Source organism: Azolla caroliniana, unplaced genomic scaffold, assembly GCF_043228905.1.
Source record: "Azolla caroliniana isolate FFs.n. ecotype wild unplaced genomic scaffold, voAzoCaro1.0.p SCAF_3, whole genome shotgun sequence".
Classification (NCBI taxonomy): Eukaryota; Viridiplantae; Streptophyta; class Polypodiopsida; order Salviniales; family Salviniaceae; genus Azolla; species Azolla caroliniana.
In genome coordinates this window covers 22496802-22523690 of record NW_028230438.1, presented here as the reverse complement: position 1 = coordinate 22523690, position 26889 = coordinate 22496802, and the positions used below count along the sequence as shown (strand labels likewise).

Here is a 26889-nt window from a genome sequence, read left to right as displayed (position 1 = left end):
AATCTCATCCTCATATAATTTTATGTTGGTTTATTGAATCAATTTATCACATGTGTGTTTATTTAATTAATGTGTATTGAAGTTTTTTTGTGCAATGTATTGCATCATCTTTTGATAATGTTATGTTTGTCTTTTAGCAAATGCTATAGTTCTTGTTCTCGACTTTGGGAGGAAGGAACATGCTATAAAGCTAGCAAGTGTACAGTCTACAGAGTTGTTATGTCTCTTACGGACAATATAAAAACCATGAATACTAGAAACAATATTTGGAGGAGCTCAAAGTGATAAAGGTGAAATTTTGGTTGGATTTGCCCGAAACAAATTACTTCTCAATTCTTTGGAACATATGAATATGATTGATAGAGGTATTCCTAGAGAACGTTTAGCATGATGAGGTCGTTCCACCCACCGTGATTTTAGACAAAGTGTCTTTGTCAACATGATTGTTCCTTTCTTTATGTTTTGTGTAGCAAGTACTAATAATGAAATTTTCAATGTAATGCATAAATTTTGTTTGCTCTTGCATCATTTCCACCGGCCTTTTACATCTAGATTAATTACTCCTTTCAATATGGTACAATTTCTTCTTTCCTTAACGTAGACCATGTTGACATCACCCATGACATCTATCTATATAACATGATTATTAAAGCAAATACAATTTATGGATCAAACACAGTTTTAAGTCGAAAGAAGTTGAAACAGATCCCGGGAATCTTTTTATGTAATGATTAATATTGCAATTTGCCTAGGTCAATTTAAATACTTTTTGTCCATTGTCTTTTGAACTTCACCTAAGGGTTTAAAGCACCTTCAATCGATTTCTCTTCGTGGACCACACACTAAATATTTTGTTGGTAGATATGCAAACAATGTCCTTTGAAATTTTGATTGACCTTATCTTTGGAGGCTCATTCACAAGTCGTCATGTAGCTCCTTCCATCTATTACAGGACCTAAATTTGACGGGTTAGTATTATTAAAGTTTCACATTTTTATGTATGGAACGGAAAAGAATCTTAAAACAGCTTTTCGGACACCCTCTCTTGTAAAAGAAACTACTTTGATATTAAGAAAAGGTAAAGCCTATATTGCATTTACCAATAAAAACCTCAATGCTACAAAATGTTGGCCTATTGTGTCTCCCCTTCCACCTTGGTATACAACTTGCATACAAACACTTGGAGAAGCAAAATAACGTATGAATATACCAAGCATTGGTGAGAGATGACATATACATATGTGGTTCATTAGATGTATTTTGTGGGCATATTGCTCCGATGCACCACTACTATACATAAGCCATGCACATATTGTAGTTTCATTTAAGTATAAATATGATGATTGGGATTTAAGTAGTATTGGACAAAGATGACTTTGATATATTAGGTTGGGCATTTAACATGTAAATGTCCAAGATAATATTAGACCAATCTAATTTGTTCTTTTGGGGGTTCTTTGAATACCAAGTAAAGCATCACGTGGCAAAGTACTATGAAATTTGATGCATCTATTGCACAATGTAAAAGTATAAGACCAAAAATCAATGGTACAAACCCCACCTAGATAGCAACAGGATTAACTTCAAATTCACATGAGCAATATTTGTGACAAAGATACACATATGCACAATGCATATGCATGCATTATGTATACATCTTTCTCTAAGACACTAAAGCTAGAGAAGTTAAAGCCATAAAACTTCTCGAACCTCTTCTATCTAGCTAATATAGGTTTGCACAATAAATGCATCAAAATAGATTAAATTCCATCCGAATGATGCTACAATGTGAGCCATGAAGTGATCTATCAAGAGGAGTGCAATTTACTTTTATAAGCCATAATAATAACCTTACCATATCGCTACTAATGAAGTAGTGGGGATCACAAGGGTTGTATTAGACAAAGATGTGGTAATGTAGTTTTACACACACAAATAGACTACATATATCTATTCATGTAATAACATCCATTGAAAATTGATGCACTGTTTATCTAGTATAGAATGTTTCAATGAAGTTCAACTTGACAAACCCAAAATGTTGAGGTATATCAAATTGGCAATGACACTGTATATTTAGGTCCATTTATATAATTAGACTTGTACAACAAGTTCTATACTTTCCTTATAACTTGTATGACAATGGCATTGTGCATAATTATGCCTTGCTTAATGTATCTATCCATGTGCACAAGTGTGTGTATATATGGCGTCCATATGTCTATGATTGTACTCTAATCCTACCTTCAATAATCTTGATAGTGTGATAAGAAAAAATGTCGAAAACTCATGGATCACTATTTACTTCCTAGATGCCATAATATTTTTCAATGAAGAAACCTTCCAAGAACTTACAGTAGTTCGAACTTTAGAGTTTGTATTAGTGCTACACAAAAGGCCATATTTAGGTAGGGAGAATGGACACTAGAGTGACAACAAGAAAGGGAAGATGAGAGTAGAGAGATACCCTTAAGTCCCAAACATATTTACATATTTTTATATTCATGTATTTAAATTACATCTTGTCGAGAGGGAAGAGCCTACAAAGGAAAACAATCTTCAATAATTTAGAAAGCATCCTTAAAAAAAGTATCTTCTAAATCACATTACCATACTTGCCATTGTAATCTATAAATTTCTTTTTGTATCCTTTTGTGTGACACCATTTCCAAAGCTCTTTGATCAATTTGTACCATATATGATGTAAAGCCTAATGGCATAAAGGACAATGTGTCTCAATCATTATTAATGTCATAACAACTTCCTTTTATCATTCATAGTGCATCATCATCAATGAGAACTTTCAATAATGTGAAGCACAAAATAGTGTCACGTGGTTGAAAGGCATGGAATTGATAAAATATAATAATAGCTACTCATGTCAAAGATTAATCTGGTGTAACATGTGTGTAAGGAAGGTGTTAGTATTATGTTTAAGATAGTTTGATCTTGTCGTTAGGGATCGGCAACGGTTCGGTTTAGGCTTAGCCGGTTTGGCTTGGATCAGGCCAAACCAGCTAAGCCTAAACCGTTTACAGGATCTCAAACCTGAGCTGAGCCGAGCCGGTTCACAAACCGGTTTATCCTAAACTGGTTTGGTAAACGGCTTGTAAAGCGGTTTCCAAACCGGTTTAGAAACCTCTCTCTCTCTCTCTCTCTCTCTCTCTCTTAGATGATCCACTATATACTATATAGTATACATTGTACAAGCTCTCCCTCTCTCTCTAAACCAATTGTCTCATGGGCCAAATTTGGCCTTAGAAGACGTTAATATATCTTTCTTTCTTTCTTTCTCTCTCTCTCTCTCCTTATATGTTGTCTCCCTCCCTCCCTCTCTCTCTCTCTCCTTATATGTTATCTCCCTCCCTCTCTCTCTCTCCACGTTGTATAGTTCTCCCTCCCTCTCTCTCTCTCTCTCTCTCTCTCTCTTTCCCCTTGTCTGTTGTCTCTCTCCCCCTCTCTCTAAAGTTTATAAACGGTTTAGCCGGCTTGAGCCGGTTTGGAGAGGCTCGAGCCAAGCCGAGCCGACCTCAAACCATTAAGGCAAGTTCAAGCCTAAATCGAGCCGAGCCGAGCCACTAAGCCGGCTAAGCCAAACGGTTTAGGCTTGAGCCGAGCCATTGCCGATCCCTACTTGTCGTCAAACTTATTACTAGTGGGAAACTTGAAAGGGTGGTGAAAACCCACAAAGAATAAAGATAAGTATACTAGTGTCAATTAGACATTAAAGAACTTAGAAGCCTCTCAATGTAAAGAGTGTAAATTTGCATTGTGATGTCTCTAAGTTGCAAACAATCAAATAGAGATTACCAAAAGTGCTTCTCAAACCTTCGGCTAGAAATCTGTGAGAAAGACATGCACTTAATCGTTGTACAAATGTTAAGATTTGACCAAAAATTGACCTGTCCCTAAACACGAACTTCCAAACATTGAATCAAAAAGTTTTTGATTGAATAAAGAGAAAATGTATAATACCACAAAAAGTGGCATCAAGTACAATTTTCTTTTGTTCAAAAATTTGAAGTTCCATAAAGTTCTTGCAAATGAAGATATATGAATTGCATTTCGATACATCCCAAATTATTTTAATTTCCAATGCAAAACCATCATTCATCTTTGAAAGTATGGTTTTCACACGTTCCTCCCTACCTTCGTATTCCACTATCACGTTACTCAAACGTAAAAATTATATGAAAATAGATGTCTTACACCAACCCACAACTTTATGATGTACCTATTAACCATAGATCTATGCTAGACTAGAGATGTCTTCAACCAATCAATGGAATCGTTGCACAAAAGAGTATTATGTGAAGCATTCGTAGCTAGATGTTTGGATAATGAATTGAGTGGTTGCTGATAAAGTTCTATTAGGAAATTACGAATAAATTAGATTAGGACGGATTCGTTGGCGACAAAGAACATTACAATGTAGCAATACAATCCAAATTTGGCTTTCTTAACATTCATCACAAGATAATCTTGCAACCATTGCTTGTAATTACCACATTGATAAAAAAGACAATAATCTCTCACATCATGAGAAGTACAATATTCATTCATCAATGTAATTGTCATGTAGCCACGTGAGGCACCAAACCATGATTTCCTAAAATGGTAAATTGTTATTCATCATTGTGAACAAACATACAAGGAGCATATGAATCACGTCTCTTCACGACAAGGATACCAAGTGCCAATCGAAATTGAAATCGAAATTGACGTAAGGCACGAGTGCATTTTCTTTGCTTTATCGAGAACCTCAATGGACGAGGGCTCATTCTCTCATGCGAAACCGATTCATCATGGAAGGTGTATGCAAGTGGTGCACGAAACTGACATGATTTGGTAGTGTGAAATTCAATGCTAACTCAGCACACTTGTGTGTAGCCATTGTTTACCATATCCAAATCTAAAAAACATGGCAGAGACTTTTGACAAAAAGTTTTAGAGACACTTTTGAGTCGGGGCTTTTTCATCAGAACTCTGGCCCCTCCCTTTTTCATCCTTCCCATCACATAAATGCTTGTAAATTGTTCATTCCTCTTATAAAAATTGAAAAAAAACAAGCTCTGTTCATCATCCATAACTCTATATAAAAATGAACACATATCTGCCAGAGCTCAGTGAGATACAACACATTCATCACCTCAGTGTTCAAGCTCTCGTATTTTTCCTTCCCTTACCATTACTCAGATGGCATTAAATGCATGTTCCCTTCAAACTCTCCTCATCCTTTCTAGCTTCTAGCTCTGTGATACTCCTTTCTAGCTCCTAGCTCCTAGCTCCTAGCTCCTAGCTCTCCTTCCACCTCCAGTCACACACTCCTTGCTCCTCCTTCCTACCTCTAACTGGTTCTTTTGCTTCAGTGAAATGTATAGCATCCCATTTTCTCATTTCTAGATTCAGGAAGTCCCTCTCCTTCTTCCTCTTCTTCTTCTTCTTCTCTTTCCTCTTTTTCTTTTCTTATTGCAACATGACCCATGTGCAGGAAATCAACACACACCCATATTCCCCATCACCCACCAGGTCTCCTGCTCCCTTGCTACTCCACCAACAACAATATGGAGCCACCCCTTCTCCTCTCTCACAGAGAGACATACAGATGGGCAAACTTGACTTCAATCGCCGTCGTCCAGAATCTTCAACTCCAGTTACCCTCACTTGGAAGGACTTATGGGTCAGTGTCTCTATTAAGTCCAATAGCCACAAGCGTCACCTCCTACATGGCATGACTGGCTATGCTGAGCCTGGCAACATCATGGCCATCATGGGACCTTCTGGTTCTGGAAAAACCATTCTTCTCGACACTCTTGCAGGTACAAATATCTTTTCTACCTTCTTGTAAATTAGTTTGAATTAACTAAGAGAAACTTTGAAAGGCCATTGAGTTTTTCTTTCTTTGCATAAATTCTCTTGTGCATTTACTTAATCCAGATGAATGGACCATGTAATTGCTCAAATAGCACGGCATTATACAGCTCTTTCAGATGTTGATCGAAGCTATTCCAGAGTTTTTCTGTATTAATTATGGATACCTTGTTGACTCTCCTAAGTTACTTTAGTTCAAGCAAATGACCAAAATGCCCATTACTGATGGATATTACATCCCTACATATTAAATTGGTACTAATCACTTTTTGAAAACTTAAAGAGAAACCTGGTAAATATCTAAAAGGTTACAAGGTAGTTTGGTATTTTGCGCTATTATATCTTTTCTTTACATTCTCTTAAATTGTTTTACTCTTTGAGGTACCTAACTCTTTTTATTTCATTGGGCTTCTCTACTTGCCTTCTCCATTGAGTAACCTGCATCCTTTAACAGGTAGTTACAACTCTAGATTTGAGCTTCCTTCTCCTTTTTTCCAGGGAGGCTTTCTTCCAATGTAAAGCAGAATGGAGAAATACTTGTTAACGGCGTCAAACAAACCTTAACATATGGAAATTCAGTAAGTGCCTCACAACCCAATGATGGATCAGTTGTCATCCCAAGCATTACCAGACTTCACCAACTCTAATTGACTAGCGAATGTTACTGCTAGGAAGAACTAGCATAGAGAAAGTCAGTCAGAGTGCATTGTAACACACTAAATCTTATCCCTAACTGATATTAATACTAACAATCAGAATTTAAAATTTGTGCACTGATCAAGCATGCTGATATACTATCTTAAAATGGATAGGCTCATTGTATTATGAATCATAACTAGGAACAATAATGATTATCATCACATAAAATGAGATAATTATCAGTAACGTAAGTGCACAGTAATCCTACAACTCACCGACTAGAATTCCCACACTTCTCCAATTATTATGCATGGATCCACAACTAGATATATTAACAATCACGTGGTATGTGTCCCAGGCTTATGTGACCCAAGACGATGTTTTAATGGCAACCTTGACAGTGAGAGAAGCAGTGCATTACTCAGCTCAACTCCAGCTGCCAAGCAGCATGTCTATCCAAGATAAAAGAGAGAGGGCTGAGAGTACCATCAAAGACATGGGTCTTCATGATGCTGCAAATACTCGGATTGGTGGATGGAGAGCCAGAGGGATTAGCGGAGGTGAAAAACGAAGAGTAAGCATTGCCATCGAGCTTCTCACTCACCCTCAACTGCTCTTTCTGGATGAACCGACTAGTGGCCTTGACGGGTAGAAAAGTCCAGAATCATGCATGCTTTGCATAATTGACCATATATAGGATATGACTAGGAGCATTGAAAGTTTAGCATATAAACCTTGCAAACATCACAAAATATCCAGAGTCATGTTTGCATAATAGACCATAATTGCTCTAATCATATATGCACAGGATTCTTGAAAAACCAATTTTGTGTACTATTCTGCAGAACATTTTGCATATAAAAGATAAAAATGGCATAATAGGCCTGATTCATATGACATATTTGACAATGAATCATCTAATCATATACACAAATAGACTACAATCATCCTAATTATATAGTTTAAATATACAAATTTATTCTATCACTAGATCTACTATCTAGGGACTAGGGTAGGATCATTCAAATCAAGTAGTCTAAGTATACAGACTTAATCCAAATTTATCTTTACATTTTTTGCCCCCAGTGCAGCAGCATTCCATGTGGTAAAGCGGTTAAAGCATTTAGCCCAAGACGGAAGGACAATTATTGCCTCAATCCATCAACCTAGCAGTGATGTATTTGAGCTCTTTGATTTCCTTTATCTCCTCTCCAATGGAAAGACGGTCTATTTTGGTATTACCTCACAGGCTCAAGAGGTAAATATTCAGAGCATTATTCCCAGAATGTTAGGATCTGGTTTATTTGAAGCCCTGATTATTATATAGCTGATTATCATTGCTTCCTTTTGGTATAGTTTTTTTCTTCCAATGGTTTCCCTTGCCCAAGCCTTCGGAATCCATCAGATCACTATCTTCGGACAATCAACAAGGATTTTGAAGTAAGCTTTTGAGATTCTGTCAATCAATTGATCAGACAATATTAGGAATGGCAGGATAGGCACCTTCTTTAACCACTTCATTCTTTACATTTCCGAATTCAATAAGAATATGTAATGACACATGACTATACTACAACATGGGGAACATCTATGTTTGCATAACTAGTATAAAAGATGTTTATGTTTGCTTACATGCAGTCTGCAGACGTGGAAACAGGGGCTCAAATCACGCTGAAAACTGAGGAAGTTATAAGCAGGCTAGTCAAAGCTTATATGGACTTGTATATGGGACCTGTAATGAACCATGTGGATGCACTTTCAAAGCAGGTAAAAAAATCCACCTCATACATACGGATAAACTAAAGATTAATTTGGTCAGCAGACAGAATTGTAGCCCAACATTGCACACATTTTAATTGATGTTCTATTTGTGGATGGCATCCCAGGATGGACCGATGTTACAGGCTGCACCTAACCCTGCCAGCTTCTTTACCCAAGTTAAAGTTCTTACCATAAGATCATTCAAAAACATGTATAGAGATCTTGGATATTATTGGCTTCGGCTTGGTATATATGTGGCACTATGTATTTGTATTGGTACAGTATACTACAAAGTAGGAACTTCCTACAATGCAATACAGGTGTGCATATCAACCTATTGGTACTTAGTACGACTCAACCTATCTTGGAAAAATCCTCATTCATCTTATGTATGCATATTATATTGTTCAGGCTCGAGGATCTTCTATCGTGTTTGTGTCTACTTTCTTAACTTTCATGGCAATTGGAGGTTTCCCTGCTTTTGTGGAAGATATTAAGGTATAGAATGTAGCATGCTCAAAGAATACTTATGTGCATAACAAAGATGGATGTTTGACATTAATTAATAATTATCATCGATGATTTTTGGCTTTTCAGGTATTTCAGAGGGAGAGGCTGAATGGGCATTATGGAGTGGCTTCCTTTGTAGTTGCAAACACTCTTTCATCAGCCCCATACCTGTTTCTCATATCAGCATTTCCTGGGGCGCTGGCCTATGTGTTGGTGGATCTTCATCATGGTTTTATTCGATTTTTATACTATGTTCTTACACTCTATAGTTGCATGCTCGTTGTGGAAAGTCTCATGATGATGGTTGCAAGCATTGTCCCTGATTTCCTTTTGGGAATCATCACAGGTGCAGGGATTCAGGTACTTGTGTAAAATCTTCTTTTCACTTCCTGATTAAATAATTAACCCATATTCATATGTCTCCGCATCCTTAAGGTTTAAGTTCAGGGTTTAGAGCTCAGAATGTGATTCATTATGTCAAATAAGTCATGTATATGCATTACCAGAGTCATTCTCATACTAAAACGTTTGTCTGTTTTCTGCAGGGTATGTTCATGTTGACTGGCGGGTTTTTCCGTTTGCCTAATGACATTCCAAAACCCGTATGGAAATATCCAATATCCTACATAGCTTTCCACGCATATGCTACTGAGGTATTTCACAAGGCTAAGATCGATAGTATGGTTTATTTAAATGTGATGCAATCCCTGATATTTTAGTTGTTTTGCATAACTATAACAGGGCCTCTATAAGAATGATTTTCCAGGTCTCTCATTTGAGAGCAATATACCTGGGGCACCTAGAATATCAGGAGAGTATATACTGACGGATATATATCAAGTAAAGAGCTTCTCAAAGTGGCTGGATCTCTTGATTCTATTTGGAATGGCCATATTATACCGTTTCTTTTTCTTTGGTCTCACCAAGCTAAGGGAGAAGTTAGCCCCTATAATGAAAGATATGTTCTCAGGGAACTACACAACTCCAAAGACACTAGAGGATGACTAGTGATAAACAGTAGATGAGGTTCATTTGATATAGATAGAACTTAATTTTCAGTGAACCTGGCCTATGCATATGTAAGAAAATAAAAAAGAGGTGCTAAAAGCAGTTCATTTTCATATTGCATTACTATGCAACCTCAAATATGTATCAAGAACAGAAAAATGCAGAAGCTGTATTTAAAATATTCACGAAATGTGACACTGTTGATGAGTTTCAGAAGGCTTATTTTCTATTGTAAGGATACTGTCCAATGTATATTTACTGATATCACGGACAAAAACGTGGAATCCAAGAAATGGACTTCATCATTATGAAAATTGCATATTGAAATAACCGATTGAAATTTAATGCCACATGGACATCTGGGACACATGCACATAGTTAAATTAGATTAGATAGGATGGACCTGTTAATGCTCCCATTTTCTCACTTGTCCATAATGAATCGTGCAGGGAAAAGACTTTTCCAAAATGAATCTAGAATAGACTTTCCCATTTTCTCACTTCTCCATAATGAACCACTTTTCCATCTAGAATAAACTCTTTAGGAAGTTGCAGAATGGTGGAAGAGATAATAGTGGCATTTGGAAACCATGAATCCCTCCTCTAAAGCTATAAACGACTTTGTCATAACTAGGTGCAGAAGGGCTAGCTACTTCCTAAATGATAGTTCAAGTGGGAAAATATATGGCTGTTTGGAGAGTGTTCTCTGTAGGGTGGGAAAGATCAAATGGAAAAAAAAGAAACAAGTGGTTGACTACTCGAAGAAAATTGAGTTGAATGGGAGAAAGAAATATGAGTGGAGGCTATGGAGACGTCACAGCTCTGATACCATGTGAGAAAACAGTTATAAAGAGTACAAGATGCCAACAAGGCTAGCAAAAACAAGAACTACATTTCTTCATGAGGTTCAAAGCATTTAAATACAATAATGAGTGTGGTTTTTGTAACCCGTGCATTCATGAAAGGAGATAAAATACTCCTAGGTACATAATGAGTTCAAGTGGTGGAGTGGCGAGAAAACAACGATGCATGAAATGTTGTAATGTAGTGGTAGTTCTAAAAGTCATACAGTAATAAAGTAAATCTCGAGAGAGAACATATGCCAATAGATTCCGAAAGCGAGAAATCAGTTCTAGGGCTGTCACCCTCCAACATGGTCAAGCCAAGGGATTGATAAGAAATTCCCTAGGAATATGTATCAAGAAAAAGAAGTGTAATCCTTGAGCCTTACATGAAATAAGTCTCCTGGTAGAGAATTTTGGAAAAAAATGTTTATGAACACATTTAAGAAGACTTCCCTGACTAATGTAGTGAAATTAGATTCCAGTTCCTGTGCATTAACATCCTTCGTAAAGACCAAGTATACAGAAACGTGATTTTTCCTTGCAAAGACCAAGCTGAGATAACAGGAATAGACTTGCCTCTAAATTTTACACTTAAGACACAAGCCTTTCCTTTTATGAAGGAAAAACTTCTTGTTGTAGGCATCTACCAGTGCATGAAGCCTAACAAGCCAAGACTTACCGACAACACATCTCCATCTTCCAAGGGCATAATGTAAAATTCATTACGTAAGTATCTTTGAATGTGCATAGGAAGCTTTCTAAGTATTGTGATAATAGACTTGAAATGACTAGAATATGCCAATTTTGTTCAGCCATAGATCTGATCTCCTTTGGGTGAATGCCTAACTTTGTTACCAATGATGAAGTAATAATATTTGCATGAGCGTTAGGTTCAATAACCATTATAGCTGTATGATCCTACATATTTCTCCAATATTTTCATAAAGCAATGGATTCATTGCAGGATTGCAAATAAAAAACATCAGGCATTAGTCAAGAAGAAGCATTTGGGTTTGGCATCCTTCAGTTGAGGACAATTAGAGGCATAGTGTCCTTTATCTTGAAAAATATTTATTGGTTTCCAGGGTGTAGTCCACTAAACAAAAAAGAGTTATGAGACAGGTAATTGAGTTTTTAGAGAATGGGATAAATCAGCCCAGTTCAAATCCTTATTTCTGCAAAAGAAAGATGGTTCTTGGCACATGCATATTGATTATTATACACTGAACGAAAACACAGCCAAGACACGTTTCTGATACCAAGGCTTGATGAAATTCTTGACTGGTCAAAAGGATGGACAATTATTAGCAGGATTGATTTAAAAATTCACTGTCACCAGATTCGGATTAGACCCGACGATGGAGTGCGGTTTTATCACCCTCTGATAGTTCCCTAAACCGGTTTCATTCCCTATCAAATTCTGGTAAATATTTCTTACATCAGGAAATAAAAGATTGGAGCGAGATATCATCTCTCACTTTCTATTTTGATAAAAAACTGTAATTATCAGATTGCTGAATACTTGGGTGTGGGATCACAAGGAATATACAGACCACAACTTAGGGTTTAGATCACATCTCTTGATGCTGCAATGCAAGATAGCTTCAAATTCATGAGTGAACTTGTGGAAAAACAAGTCTCACGTTACTAGACTTATCCCCTTTCTTGACCATATTTAAACAATGAACAATCTCTTCACACCCCTTTCTTGGCTTGATTTGGACAATGACAACGTCCATTCTCACCTTAACTTAACTTAGTGAGAAATCTCATATTTTACCCTTTCTTGATTCCCTTCCTGACAATTTCCCTTGATTTAGATGATGAAAATCTCTGATTAACCCTCTTCTTGAGTTGATTTACATAAAATGAAGAGTCTCATGCTTCACCTTCTTGACTTGATCTAGACATTCTTGACCTGAAAGACTCAAAATTCAGGATTCATCCCTTTCTTGATTACATTCAAGGACATTGAGAACTCGTTGCTCAAAATGAGAAGAAAAACGCATGATTTTTGAGCGAGAAAGACAGTGACAGATAGAAGGGGAAAGGGGAAAGGGTCGTAAATACCTTTAAAGACTATGAAGCAGATCCATCGCCAATCGTTCATCACCAAGCTTCTTTCCTCTGTTCGGTTTCTGTCTAGGGTTTTACGAAATGAGGGCCTGCTTCATATATTTTTTACTACCTTTTTTGTTTGTACATTATTACAATTTACATATATGTATATATATATATATATATAAGTACATATTTATTTATTATTTATATTTATATTTAGTTATTTATGTATTTATTTATTTATATGTACACTATGACCATCATTTGAGAATGTTCATCCACTCGAGAGACAATTTGTCATGTAAAGGTGTTGAACATATGTCGTGATAATCACCATTCAGATTATATCATGATTGTGATGATGGCACTTCTGTGACCATCATTATAGATGGTGATGATATATGATTCCTAGTGAGCCTAAGGAGTACATAGAAGTGGCTAGAGATAGACAAAGACAGAGAATAGCAACACTGGAAGTGGCTAACAAATCTAGAAAGTGCGATTAGAATTGTTTAAAGATGAAGAGGGATGCTTTGACCAACAAAGAGAACAAGAAGTTAATGTCTTTCACCTAACCATGATAGTTGGAAATAACTCCCTAAATTAGGTCTTACCACTATGCTCTATCGCGAATTTGGCTCACATTCCATTATCACCTTTCCCTAGTTTTTTTTATCACAAATGATGAGGTTTTTTGTCTTTTCGATTACTTTATGTGGCCATCCACACTGTCATTGCTCTCCTTCTAACATCATCTAGAGATAAATCTTACAAAGCCCCGATTTCATTTTGTTGCTTTTTGCTCATGAAGAAAGTTTTTCATTTTACTTCTCCTCATTGCTAGGAGTCGGCAATGGCTCGGCTCAAACCTAAATTGAGTCGTTAAACGGTTTTTAAATAGTTTGGTAGTTCAATTTGCACTTCCTTACCCAGTTTGGCAAGGCTCAAGCTGAACCAAACTGATTTTGGCCAAACTGGTTTAGGATATAGTTTGGTTCAAGTTTGAAAACTTCCAAACTAGGCAATGCCTTAACTAGTTTGGTTCAGACAAGGCCAATTTGGTTAAGCCAAACCCAAACCATTGTCAATTTCTACTCGTGGCCATACTCATTCACCAATTTAAGTTATCCTTGATTTCCAATAATCCATTCAGTAAGAGCTTTTGGGAAAATCTATTTAAATCTTCAACCACCTCCATTGTAGGAGATATATTTATGACATAACATTTCCTCAAAGCTCAAATTTGTGTCCAAAATATGCTTGATTGAAAGGTTCTTGAATGCCTTAGTATACGAATGATAACCATATAACATTGTTATAAACTTCACAAGAGATAGAAGTGTTGAATTTATGATGAATATGACCATGAAATCTTTTGGGCGATACAATGTTTTCATATGGATATAAGACACTTATAGGTGGATGCCTCAAGTTGTCTAAAGTGCCCTTTTTTGCATATTCAAATTGGGTTGACGTTAGCTATCATTGCTAATGCAAATAAGCCTTGTTCTAAACTAGTATGTGAGATTTCCATCTTGTAGAGCTCCTCCAACATAATGCACCACATCTAAATAACAATCAAAATAATTGGATCATTCATATAATATCCAACCTATAATATACATATTTTCTAATTATGGAACATGATCAATCCCCGTTAATTTTAGGACAAGATTCTAATTGGTCATCTTCACATTTTAGTACACCATGGATATGACATCCTTTGTATAAATGTGTGGTTTACATGTTTTTAAATATATGAAAATCTTCGCCAAAATATTATTTTCTTATTTGGAAATAGAAGAGGAAATGCAAATGGCACATTGCGGGGGGCGGATAAGTATGCATGGGATAAGTTTCGTTTAGCATATAATGTGATAGACTATTGGAATGCACCTAACTTTCAAATGCAAAAAGTAAAATCTCTTCTATACTCTAGAGTAGGAGGAAGCATGCATGGGGGGACGATGTCTAGGCTGGGCAGATGGTATTTGGACCCTCAGCTCATTGATAGGGAAGGAAAATGTATTATTTATCCTGGAACAATGTTCTCTAACCATACACTAGTTATGTTACATATACAAGAAAACAATCGATGCAGGCCACATAATGTGAAGGTGAGCAAGGAATTGGTTATGGATAATAAATGGACTAATGATATACAAAAAATATGGTCTAATATCAAATGGAGGTACCTTAATCCTGCTCATAGGCTACCTATGAAACTTGAGGAATGTGCATGGTTTTTTCGGAAGAAAGTGATTGAAATTAGAAAAGTGATCAGGGAGAAAATGTAGAGAATGCAATGGACTCTCGCTTCTATGTAATTACTAAGAGAACTATGCCTGCATAATGTATGGATTGAAGCCCGGCTAGAGGAGGCCAAAAGCAAATTGGATATAAGGATTACCTACGCCTATCGAAGTAATGCAGCAAGATGGATGAGGGTAGGAGATCGGGTTACTAAAGGTTTTTTTGAAGTTGTCAAATGCAGAGGATCCGGGACTCAACCTTCATGTTTAAAAAAGACAGATGGCACAATGACCACATGCAATGAGGAAATGCTTGAAATAGATACGAGCCATCATGCTCAACTACAAAATGTATGCAAAGAGGAACAAATTGATCAAGATGCCTTCAAAAATATAATAAATGGGATACCAAGGAAAATTACTATTCAGATGATGGACTGGCTAAATACCCCTAGATGTATGCAATAATTGTGGGATGCAATTTGGGACATGAACAAACAAAGTTGTGCAGGAATTGATGAACTTCCTATATTCTTTTACATCAAACATTGGGATTTAATTAAGGATGACAAGTTGGCCAGGATGCAATGCATTATGGCAGAAGGATTAATGCCCACAACAATGTGCAGAGGAATGATTTATTTAATACCCAAGGATGGAAAAGACCTGACAACGATCGATAATTGACGACCATTGACGATTTTCACCAATGCTTATAAGATAATGGCCAAAGTTGTAAGTAAGAGATTGAAAATGGTACTAGGGGACATTATACATACAACACAAACTGGTTTCTGGGAAAACTGGAGCATTGTTGACAATGTGATAACTTTTTGGGAATACTCAGTATGGGCGAAGGAGCAAGAAGTGGACTTGATAGTAATGCTACTTGACTTCGAAGAAGCATATGACAGGATCTCATGGGAATTCTTAGAAGCAGCGATGGAGGCCCTAGGCTTTGAACAACAACGGATCCTTGGAACGGGTGCCTTTTACAGAGGTGCATCCAACCAGGTTTTAATGGCTGGAAGTATGGGGAAGAGCTTTAAGATGTCATGATTGGTATGCCGAGGATGCCCATTGGCCCCGTACCTATACATCATTGTAGAAGACTCTTTGCATTATCAAATTGCTGATAAATCTTGGCAAATACAAGGCCTCCACTTGCTCGAAGATGCAGGAAATCAATGGTGCTTGATACTGCATATGTTGATGACACAACGACTTATGTCAAGGGTGATGCAAACAACTTGGGCAGATTGCAAAGTGCAAGGGGATCGACTGCTAAAATAAATTGGAATAAATCATTGGGCATTTGGATCAGTAATAAGCTCGTGTTAATTGGGCCCTAGACCCCAATTTCATATGGTTGAGGAGAGGAGAAGTTATTAGATACTTGGGGTTCAAATTTGGTATGGACATCGATTGATCAAAACACTACAATCTACTAGTGGACAAAATAAAAGTGAAGCTAATAGGGTGGAATGCAAGAAAACTATCCTTTGCGGGCAAGATTGTGATTGCAAATCAGATTCTAATGGCTACTATATGGCATATTGTTGCATGTTGGATAATCGTGCCCAAATCGATGAAATTGATAAAAAGGATTACCAGAAAATTCTTATGGGGGGCACGGAGGAAAAACAAGTTCGTGCAAAGGTTGTTTGGACCACACTTATAAAAGGAAAAAGTGAAGTCGGGGTGGGATTGATAGATCCCATGGTGCAAACAAAGGCCTTGCTAGGCAAAATGGTGGTCAGGAGCTTGCAACCACCTGAGGCTCCTTGGAAAATTTTATGGAGACGTAGATGGAAGATGTGGCGACTGAGACAAGGTGGAAGCTGGTCAAGCAACTCCTTTTGTGGTTTTGTGCCAGAAATGCGACCCAAATATTGGGGATGTATGCATAGTCTATGTGTTGTTGGAATTATGAAAGCATGGCAAGGAATCAGAAAGGAGATCAGGTGGAGAAATGATGCATATGCCCGGATGTACATGCCAATTGTATGGAACCCACTGATTAGAGATGTGGATAGGTTGATGATAGGACAAAAATCAGGCTTCAAATGGGCCGACTTAATCAATGCCCAATGGAATGCATTAGTGGACAGGAAGAGATTTCTTTCTAATGATGTGGGCACTAAAAAGGCTAGAAAAATCAAGACTGGAAGAGATTTTTGTCTAATGATGTGGGAAGATGAAGATATAATGTCCAAAACTGAATAGACATGACTTATAGATTTTGAGAATTGTCTAATCAGAATTAAGGGAATGAACGCAAGATCTAATGAGGCATGCTAGTATAAAATAGAGAATGGAATGACAATATGTGAGCAACCAACTTATCAAAGCGAAAAGTTGATTAGACTGATTGCAAAAAATGGAAAAGATATGATGATTGACCCCAAACCAAGGGAGATCACATCGACAATAATGTGTTGGCCAATAGAAGGGCATTCGGATCAACTATCATGGGACCCAACGATGTATTTATGGAGAACTCAAGGATGAATTGAGGGTGCAAAGGTGGTTGAAATTTTCAGGTACAACACGAAAATTGGGAGGCAAATTATTCTAGAACAAGAGCATGAATATATTGCAACACATAAATTTTAGATACATGAGGGCATTAGTGAAAGGAGATTAAATAAGTTCTGGAAAATGATATGGCATGACAGTAATGACCGCAAGATAAGGATGTGTTTATGGCTTATTGCATTGTCGTGAAGATTTTCGGCAATGGTGTGAAAATCGTGTGGGACGGACAAAATCGAGAAGGTGGAATGTGCACGTGTGAAAGGGGTGATGGTCACGCGCGTACGCTAACATGTTGTAAATAGGAACGAAATGAGAATTGGAAAAGAAAGGCTAGATATAAGGTTAAACACGTGCTCATGTGATGTGTGCACATTACACGAACACTTGAAAATAAACCTAGGGCCTAATAGCATTTTTGTGCATAACAAAGGTGTAAGTAAGGTTTTAAACCTTGCACTTCTAAGATAGGAGACAATTGACATGCCATTAGCCTAAGTTATTTCCTTAAAATTTTCTTTCATCATTGTACTTTTCACATGTAAATTATCATACATGAGAGCTTGGATGAGCGCCAAATGGCAATCATGCATTGTAATAATGTCTTGCACCCTCACATGCATCATATGCATGGGGGCATCTATAAAAGAAAGGAAGAAAACGAAAAGGATATCAATCAAGCTATGTATTGAATGAAAATAATAATAATAATACCCTAGTTATCTTATTGGTGATGTATTTTGTCTCTCAAAATTGAAGGCAAGGTTGAAACTCAAAATTAAAATTTCCTTCTCTCTCTCTCTATCTTAAATACTTTCTAAGTGCTTACGCCAGTAAAAACATCGAATCCTTCTGGTCCATGACCCCGGTGGTCCCGCTTCATTTCACAAACACACGAGGATTTCCTTGACGACGCATAGAGCCTTGCCAATAGGGAGTGGGGCAAAGGCCCCAATGTAGACCCTAGATGTACTGCATGTGGACAGTTAGAAAGCATTTCCCATTGCCTATGGGAATGTCGCGAGGCAACAATTCTATAGGGAAGGGCATTACTTTTGCCCTCAAGCTTGTTCACCCTCAACTAGGGACATACTTGCAAGCAAGATTTTGGAGATCTATGGATGCTGCTTGCACCCATTACCATATGGTGCATATGGATGGCAAGGTGTACCAGGGTGTTTTCAGGAAACAAACGCCCTCCAGTTGAATCGATTAAGCTAATATGGCACACATTAATAACTACATTGAGAGCACAATATGAGCGGATTGATGGAACTGATGATGCTTTAGAACTAATTAGGCTGGATTTCAGAAAACGTTGGTGTACTACACCGATGGCTACAACAAATGGAATGGATATATGATGGCAATATGTAGGTACCCGTATGGTTGTTCCCCCCTCCCATTAGTTGAAAGAGTGGTGTGAACAAGATGACATGTGGGATATTGAATGCAAGTGATGTGTATGGAAGTTTGGCTAGAGACACATGCAAGTGATGTGTATGATAAATAAGTGAGATCGCTCATAAATGATAGGATAATTTAGGCAAAGACTACCCGATAAAGGGATCTAAGTTGTGTACATTTTAACTAATGGAGTATATTCTTTTTTGTATAAAAAAAGATATTTACGAAAATATATAAGCCAAAATATGTTTGCATGATCAAACATCATGAAACCACATTGCAATGTCCGCCATAATGTAACATTCATTCACAAAACGAAGATGGATTACCTATTGTTGAGAATCCCAACCACAAACCTTGTGGATATTTGAAGATATTTAGAAGTGAGCAACAAGACATGCTAGGACCAAAAGTTTCTATCAAGATAAAGTGAATGGTGACTAGTTATCGGATATTTCCAAAAACATCTTACTCCGTTAAATATGATATACAATTTTTTTCTTTTGATGAGGTCTATACTCGTTGTGCTTTCTGAAATGTCAATATTAAAGCCTTGGAAAAAGTAGACAAACTAAGTAGTGAATGTTCAATCTACCTTTTAAGAATCAAATAAAATATTTCTAGAATATTTGTTAAAACATTTGGATTTTAGTATCGTAACCTTTAAAGTAGATAACTGCCTATTGTTTATTACTTCTTGAGAGCTTAATTAGGTTTACTTACTTCTTATTATGTCAATGTCCATGATCTCAATAGGAAGTGGTATAGACTCCAAAAGTATTAGCATGTATGACTTTTGAATTTTGACTAGGCAAACAAATCGTTAAAACGTGCTTTTGAAAATTTTCAAGTAGACTTAGATATGTTGCCACAATCTCATGTACCAAACTCATAGAGAAACAGTGATATCAAGTGTCATAAAAGGTATTGCTTGAAAACCTAACCTTTTTATGTGAAGCTTTACACTTTCAATTGGTGCATTATTGTACACGGTCTATTGTTTATCCTTATTTTGAGTTTTCGCAAACCGTGTACAACAATGTGCCATCTTACCATTCTTTTCCACCCATGTCCTCAACATAGGCTCCATACACATCTAATAGTGTTGCTTTAAGTTATTTGATTATGGTCGTTTTGTTACATTTCTTATGCATCTCTCATGTCAATAATGGTTCCAACTCGCACGTTAATAACTAGGCATGCCATGTTGCAATCCACAATTAAATATGTCACTTTTCCAAACATGTGATTCTATTAGAATGAGAGAACTAGAGCAACACAACACTTATCCAAGCATGAACTTCCTTTATAATGTGTGAGGAAGAGTGAGTGAAAGCAACCTATCAATTGTTTCACTTTGGAGCAAGAATTTAAGAACAATACATTTCCTAAAGTCCTAGCAAGAGTAAATTTGAGCAACAAAAACTTTCTTTCCCACAGATTTGATCCAAAGGAAATGTCAAAATGAATGATCCCATGGAGGGTTCTTGCATAGTGCTACTTAGCCAATCTTAAATTTTGTAGGACAAAAAACGCAAGCATTTATTGCAAGAACATCCAAATTCTTGTTGACGTTGGTTCGATTGCATGTCAGTCCATGACTTGAGTTATGTGTACTATGCTCAACTCAATCTAGGCACAAGATAATATTGAGAAGTAGTTACGAACAAATATTTTCAACACAACTTACATGATACAACGAAAAGTTTAGTTTCCCATGCATTTTGTGGACTCGCCCTATAAATAGTATAAATCAAATTGAAATATAATTCATTACCCCCAAATTTGGGGGTGCAAAGGAAATGCTTAAATGAATTATCTCATGGTGATTTCTTAAAGGGTTCTCAACATACATTGAACAATCGAGAAGACAAGCATCAATTTGCAAGAACAAGTATTTTGGATTAGTGGCATGTTGCTCGATGAACTAAGCCAAACATACAACACTCAACCCAATCTAGCCACGCCATTATATTATTGTGTGGTACTTTCAACAAAACTTGTACGATATAGTGATCAAGTTTGGGCACTCACGAGTATTGCTTCACTTTAGAGAGATAGATAGACATATTCCATTATCGTATTCGGAGGTCAAATATGACTTATGAGACCAAAAATATTACATTTCACATTATACATGTGAAAGTGAGTAGCAACTCTCAATGTTCAAGAACTTTACCAATGAATGTTGCAAGAGAGAGAGAGAGAGAGAGAAAGATATATTAATGTCGTCTAAGGCCTGCATTTTGTGAATTCACACAATGATTGTAATCAAGCCACAAAATGACTTCTTGTCCGCCAACCATGGGCATAAAGATATGCCTAAATGAGTGATCACATGGGGTACTTTTTCATGAACTCGACGTGACATATATTGAGCAATTGAAAATGCAGCATTGATGACAAGAACATTTAAAATACTCACCAATAAATTGGGTTAGTTGGATGTCATTGAATGAACCGGTTAGATGTAGAAAGGCCCGCCTACTCAAGCCACAACATCACGTTATTACGTAGTGTTACTCATATGTCTTTTTAACAAAACACTTGTGATATAACGATGCCATGAATGTAAGGATGAGTCCAAGGTGAATTGGTTTGGTACTTAATAGTGTACAATAAAGTCGAAGTCGATACAAAATCCCATGGTTTTTGTTACTATGTTGTAGTTGTATGGAGTCTATTATCGAAAAGTACGGACTATGGCTCTTTGTTTTTTAGCATAGTTCGATATGAGATAGGTTGTTACGTGTTACCGGCCGGCAAGGAGTCCAAAATACGGAGTGAAGGAATTAATTAAGTATGGTTGTAAATAAGCATAGTATGGACGGACGGACTGGAAACGGTATGCCGTTCCAGATCCGGACGGATCCCGAATAGGTGCGATAGGCACCGTTTTGTACTACGGGCCGGAAATCTATTTAAAGGCCCGGACCCCATTGTAATCGCATCGGATAATTAATAGAGCATATGGTGTTTATACTTCTGTGTTGATTTCCGTTCTGTACTTACTGTTATATCTTACGCGTGTAATTAACAAAAGCGATCTAATCGTGTAACCTACGTAAGTCGGTGTAATCGTTGAGTCATAATCCTATGCCGTAATCACCCTTTGGTGAAGTGTCTCCGTGACACCTTGTGTTAGGCCTTGTCCGGTCAGAGAATAACACAGTTTTGGCGACCACGATTCCTGCTTTCTCGCAGCGAACGACGGCTTAATGGATGATGAGACCAACGCACGACCTGGTTATAGACCGAGCTCGACGCCTCGCCGAACGGCAAAGACGGCGTGAGACTTTCCAGCAAGCAGCGCACGAAATTCGCTCGGATCGTTCGTTCTCCAACGAGATCCGGAGAGTCGCGGAGGAATCTCTTCGGTTACAGCAAACTCGCGACCAGGACGACGGAAGCAGTCTAAGTAGTCTCCGGGAAACCGAACGCCTCCTCGAGGCGCTGGCAAGCGGAGAAAACGAGGCAGAAGCCTTTTCAGCCTACGAATCGGATTCCGAAGGGGGATACAGCGTGCACATGAACTACCGGAGCAGCAACGATACCCCCGGCGGCCCGGAGGACGACGGGTCGGATACCGTGCCGACTCCAGAACCGGAACCGCTCGACCAGGGCTATCCGGAACCGCAAACGGAAGCCGTCAACCCACCAACACCGGAAGTGGAAGAAGCAAAGCCACCGACACCAACGAAAGAGCCGGCGAAGGTATCGGAAGACGAGCCGGTGAAAGAACCGGAAGAGGAACCGAAAAAAAACACCGGCAAAACAACCGGAAGTGGAACCGGAGAGAAAACCGGAAAGATATCAACAAACGCCACTAAACCGCGGCCTAATACTGGACGACGACATGCCGTTCCAATACTCAAAGTATCGCGATGATCCGGACGCGGAAGCGCATGTTCATGCCTTCGAGCAGACATGGGAAGCAAATCACACGTCCCAGCGAATGACACCGTAGGAAGAAGAACGCTCGAAGATAGCGGAATTCGGGGTCACGTTGGAAGGACCAGCGACACGATGGCGGCGGACGCAGGACCCGGCGACCATCACAACCTTTGCAGAATTAAAAGCAAAATTCTTGCATTTTTTCCACAAGGAGGTCGACCAGACGACAATGGTGGGCCTGTTTTATACGATCCGACAGGAGGCAGGGGAAAGCATTCCCCAATTCGTCATCCGTTTCCAACGAATGCATAGCTAGCTTGCCCGTGCACCCCCGGAGGAGGAATTACGGACGATATTTTTAAACGCACTCCGGGAACCGTTACGCATAGTGTGTACGGTAATCGACTTTCGAGGAAGCACCATTGACCAGGTCATTGACCGGGTCAGAGAAATGGAAAAGTCAAGTTCATGGCTTACACTGGGAACACTGCAACGGGCGTTACCCACCGATGAAGATCTCCGGTTCCGGCAGGCAATTCAATGCACAATCTGCTTGAATGCCGGACACTCGGCAGTGGAGTGCACCATGCGAACTCAGTGTGTGATTTGTCAATCCAAGAGTCATACAACGGACCGGTGCGAGTATAACCTGTTAAACCGACAAGCACCACCCGTCCGACGGATCGAGCCAAGAAGCAGCCGAGACGAAGATGAAGATCGTTGGCAAAGAATGAACCGGTACCGACCGGCACAGGATGTCCGGTACGGAGACAGACAAGAGAATGATGGCCGGTACGGGGATCGGCATGATAACTACGACCGGTATGAGCGATCGGACCGTTATCGGGAGTCCAACAGACGACACGAGCAATACGATAGAGACCATTCCCCTGGTTACCGAAGGCACCAGGAGGACTAAGGCCGATTTTACGATCCACCACGACCGGACTACCGAAATAAAAATAAGAATAATAAGAAACGTAATTTCAAGAAAGGTGGTCACACTAGGGACCCGGAACATGGAACCCCAAGGAGCCAACCGACACAGAACGCACCACTCACTACGGGACCGACTCCGGATACCAGCAATGCTGAATCCAGCAATACCCGTAAAGAGTACTGCTATTACTGCAGGCAGGAAGGCCACTACAGTAACCAGTGCCCGGCAAAGAGCTACGATAAACGACCAGCAGTTAATATGGTGGTTCCAGAAGTGGCGGATATACAACAAGTAACCACACGGTCGAAAGGCATGGCCAAAGAGTGGGAAACACAAGAGGCCATACGAAAACAGGCGACGGAATGAGTGAAGGAAGCCAATGAAAGGAACGTCGCGGACGCGGAACGGCAAAAGGCGAATACCATAGGGAGTGCCGGCGGTAGCCACCCAGAAAACGAGACATGGCAAGCACTGCAAGAATGTCAGATCATGTTGCCATTAGGAAGACTCTTGCAGCTCGTGCCGCGATTTACGGAAGGACTAAAAACGGGCATGACAGACGGTATAGCCCCACCGGCACCAGTCCTCTTCTCGAATCCGGAGGAGGGACCGACGGTGGTGGACACTAGTAGTCCGGTGATTACAGCTATTGTCAAAGGGCACGAACTTCCCGGCACAGTAATCGATGGAGGTTCCGGGGTGAACGTAATAAGCCTCCGCACGTGTGATGCCTTGGGTATACATGAATGGGAGCCATGTCCGTTCTGGCTACGGATGGCGGATACGAGCTCTGTACGGCCGACGGGCTTAATACGGAAATTGGAAGTCACCATAGGAGGTCACACATTTCACATCTCGGCTGTAGTGCTGCAGCTACAGGCGCAAGGCGCGTACCCACTGTTGCTGGGCAGACCATGGTTGAAAACAGCACACATCAAGCAAAATTGGCGGAAAAATATGATTACCTTCCGGCGCGGAAAAGCCAAGGTCCGGGTACCGACACAACCACGGACGAGCAACGGTAAGGAATGCACACCGCTGTATGCGGAATGCGTGAACATGCTTGAAGGGTTGGCAGACGACGAAGAAGCCCAGTACTTGGAGGAACACCCGAAGATCGTACCACTCTTCGAGATTGACGTAGCTGAAGCCGTAGCGCCATACTTGCCGCAACGGGACGAAATCGAAGCCGAACCAGACAAAGATTCGATTCGAGAATTACGGCAAGCACAGGAAGCGTTGGAACGGGAAATGGCCGTTTCCCAACGGGTAAAAACATCCCAGCTCGACGAAGTGAACCTAGGAAGCAAGGACGAATCAAAGCCGGTACACATCGCCAAAGAAATGAAGCCGGAAGGTAAAGCGGCGATGATCAAACTTCTCACGGAGTTTCGCGATGTATTCGCCTGGTCATACGAAGACATGCGAGGGCTGGACCCTCAATTATATCAGCATCAGATCCACTTAGGCAAGGACGCGAAACCAGTGGCGCAAAGACGTTACCGAATGAACCCCAACTACGCCGCCAAAGTGAAGGAGGAAATCGACAAACTCCTAAGAGTGGGCTTCATCCGGCCGGTAAAGAAAGCGACGTGGCTGAGCCCCATCGTCGTCGTCCCCAAGAAGAACGGTAAAATCCGCGTGTGTGTAGATTACAGGAAACTAAATGCCGCCACAATTACGGATGCATTCCCTCTTCCGTTCACGGATGGAGTACTGGATGCCGTCGCCGGCCATGAAGTTTATAGCTTTTTAGACGGGTTCAGCGGATACAATCAAATCCGGATGCACCCTGACGACCAGGAGAAGACAACGTTCGTAACCGAATGGGGGGTGTTTGTGGCCGAAGTAATGATGTTCGGACTAAAAACGGCACCAGCAACTTTCCAGCGAATCATCATGGAGATCTTCGGCGAATACATTCCAGCCTTCATGCAGGTGTTCCTAGATGACTTTGCAGTCTATAGCCGGGAAAAAGACCATTTGCAGTACCTACGGTTATGCCTTGAAAAGTGTAGGTTATACCGGCTAAGCTTAAACCCAGCAAAATGCATCTTTGGGGTTTCAAGTGGAATCTTACTGGGACACATTGTAAGTAAGGAGGGCATTGCGGTCGACCCGGACAAAGTAAACGCGATACTAGGGGCACCGGCGCCGAAAACGGCCAAAGCACTAAGCCGATTCTTAGGACAGATCCGGTGGCACAACCGGATGCTCCGTCACTTGGCTGACTTGGCTACACCATTACACACCGTGGTACATCGGACACCGTTCCAATGGACGGATATGGAGGATAAGGCATACAATGCCCTGAAGGTACTTTTGTCGCAAGCACCCGTCGTGCAGCCTCCGGATTGGAGCAAGGAATTTCATGTGTTCGTTGACGCTTCCGACATCGCTATCGGCAACGCCTTAATGCAACTTACGGAGCCCAAATGGTACCGGCCGGTATACTACGCCAGCCGGAAGTTGTCCCAAGCGGAGAAGAACTATTCGACTACGGAACGGGAGGCCCTGGGCATGATCTACAGTGTCACAAAGTTTCGTCATTACCTATTGGTAAGGAAGTTCTCCTTTCATGTGGATCACTCGGCGCTCCTGTACTTAGTGTCCAAGGCGTCCCTGACCGGTAAGTTGGCCCGTTGGACCTTGCTGTTGCAGGAGTTCGAATTCGAGATCTTCCACCGGCCCGGTATCCAGCATGCCGTAGCAGACTACCTGAGCCGGTTAGAGTCCGGAGAATCAGGCGACGGAGTATCGGATGAATTCCCGGACGCAGAGTTATTCCGTATCACCCCGGAAACGGCAGCGGACGACACGGTGGCATCAGAAGATAGGTGGCTGACAAACATGCACCAGTTCCTAAGCACGGGCCTGCCACCGGAGGAAATGAACCGGGACGAGAGGAAACGACTGGCGGTGCAGAGCCGCAATTTCTGTCTGTTACGGGACACTCTCTACCACAAGGGAGCAGATGGAATATGGAGACGGGCAGTCCGTAGTGACGAGAAACAAGTAATCTTACGGGAAGCACACTGTGGGGTTGCCGGAGGACACTATGCCGGGGAAGCGACGGCAAGGAAAGTATGGCAGAGCGGCTTATGGTGGCCCACGACGTTAAAAGACGCCGTCAAGTATGCTAAGGAATGTGACCTATGCCAACGAAT

At 39.9% G+C, this 26889-nt stretch overlaps 1 protein-coding gene and 1 long non-coding RNA gene across 3 annotated transcripts; one reads left to right on the top strand and one right to left on the bottom strand.

The window, feature by feature from the left end:
• The first annotated feature begins 5127 nt into the window (after positions 1–5127).
• On the top strand, positions 5128–10011 carry LOC147866647 (ABC transporter G family member 1-like). Its single transcript, XM_087317098.1, has 11 exons — positions 5128–5819; positions 6370–6449; positions 6869–7158; positions 7597–7768; positions 7867–7950; positions 8149–8277; positions 8397–8591; positions 8683–8769; positions 8869–9141; positions 9327–9434; positions 9523–10011. Exons 1-11 carry the CDS (start codon positions 5477–5479, stop codon positions 9787–9789), a joined length of 2028 nt encoding a protein of 675 aa, XP_087173224.1. The 5' UTR covers positions 5128–5476; the 3' UTR covers positions 9790–10011.
• Positions 7321–12812, bottom strand: LOC147866646 (uncharacterized). 2 transcript variants are annotated; one of them, XR_015529511.1, is made up of 3 exons: positions 12704–12812; positions 8143–10148; positions 7321–7966 (listed from the first exon to the last, which is right to left on the bottom strand). It is a non-coding gene; the product is annotated as an uncharacterized LOC147866646 (long non-coding RNA). The 2 variants fall into 2 exon arrangements; XR_015529510.1 differs by lacking the exon at positions 8143–10148.
• Between the last annotated feature and the right edge of the window lie 14077 nt (positions 12813–26889).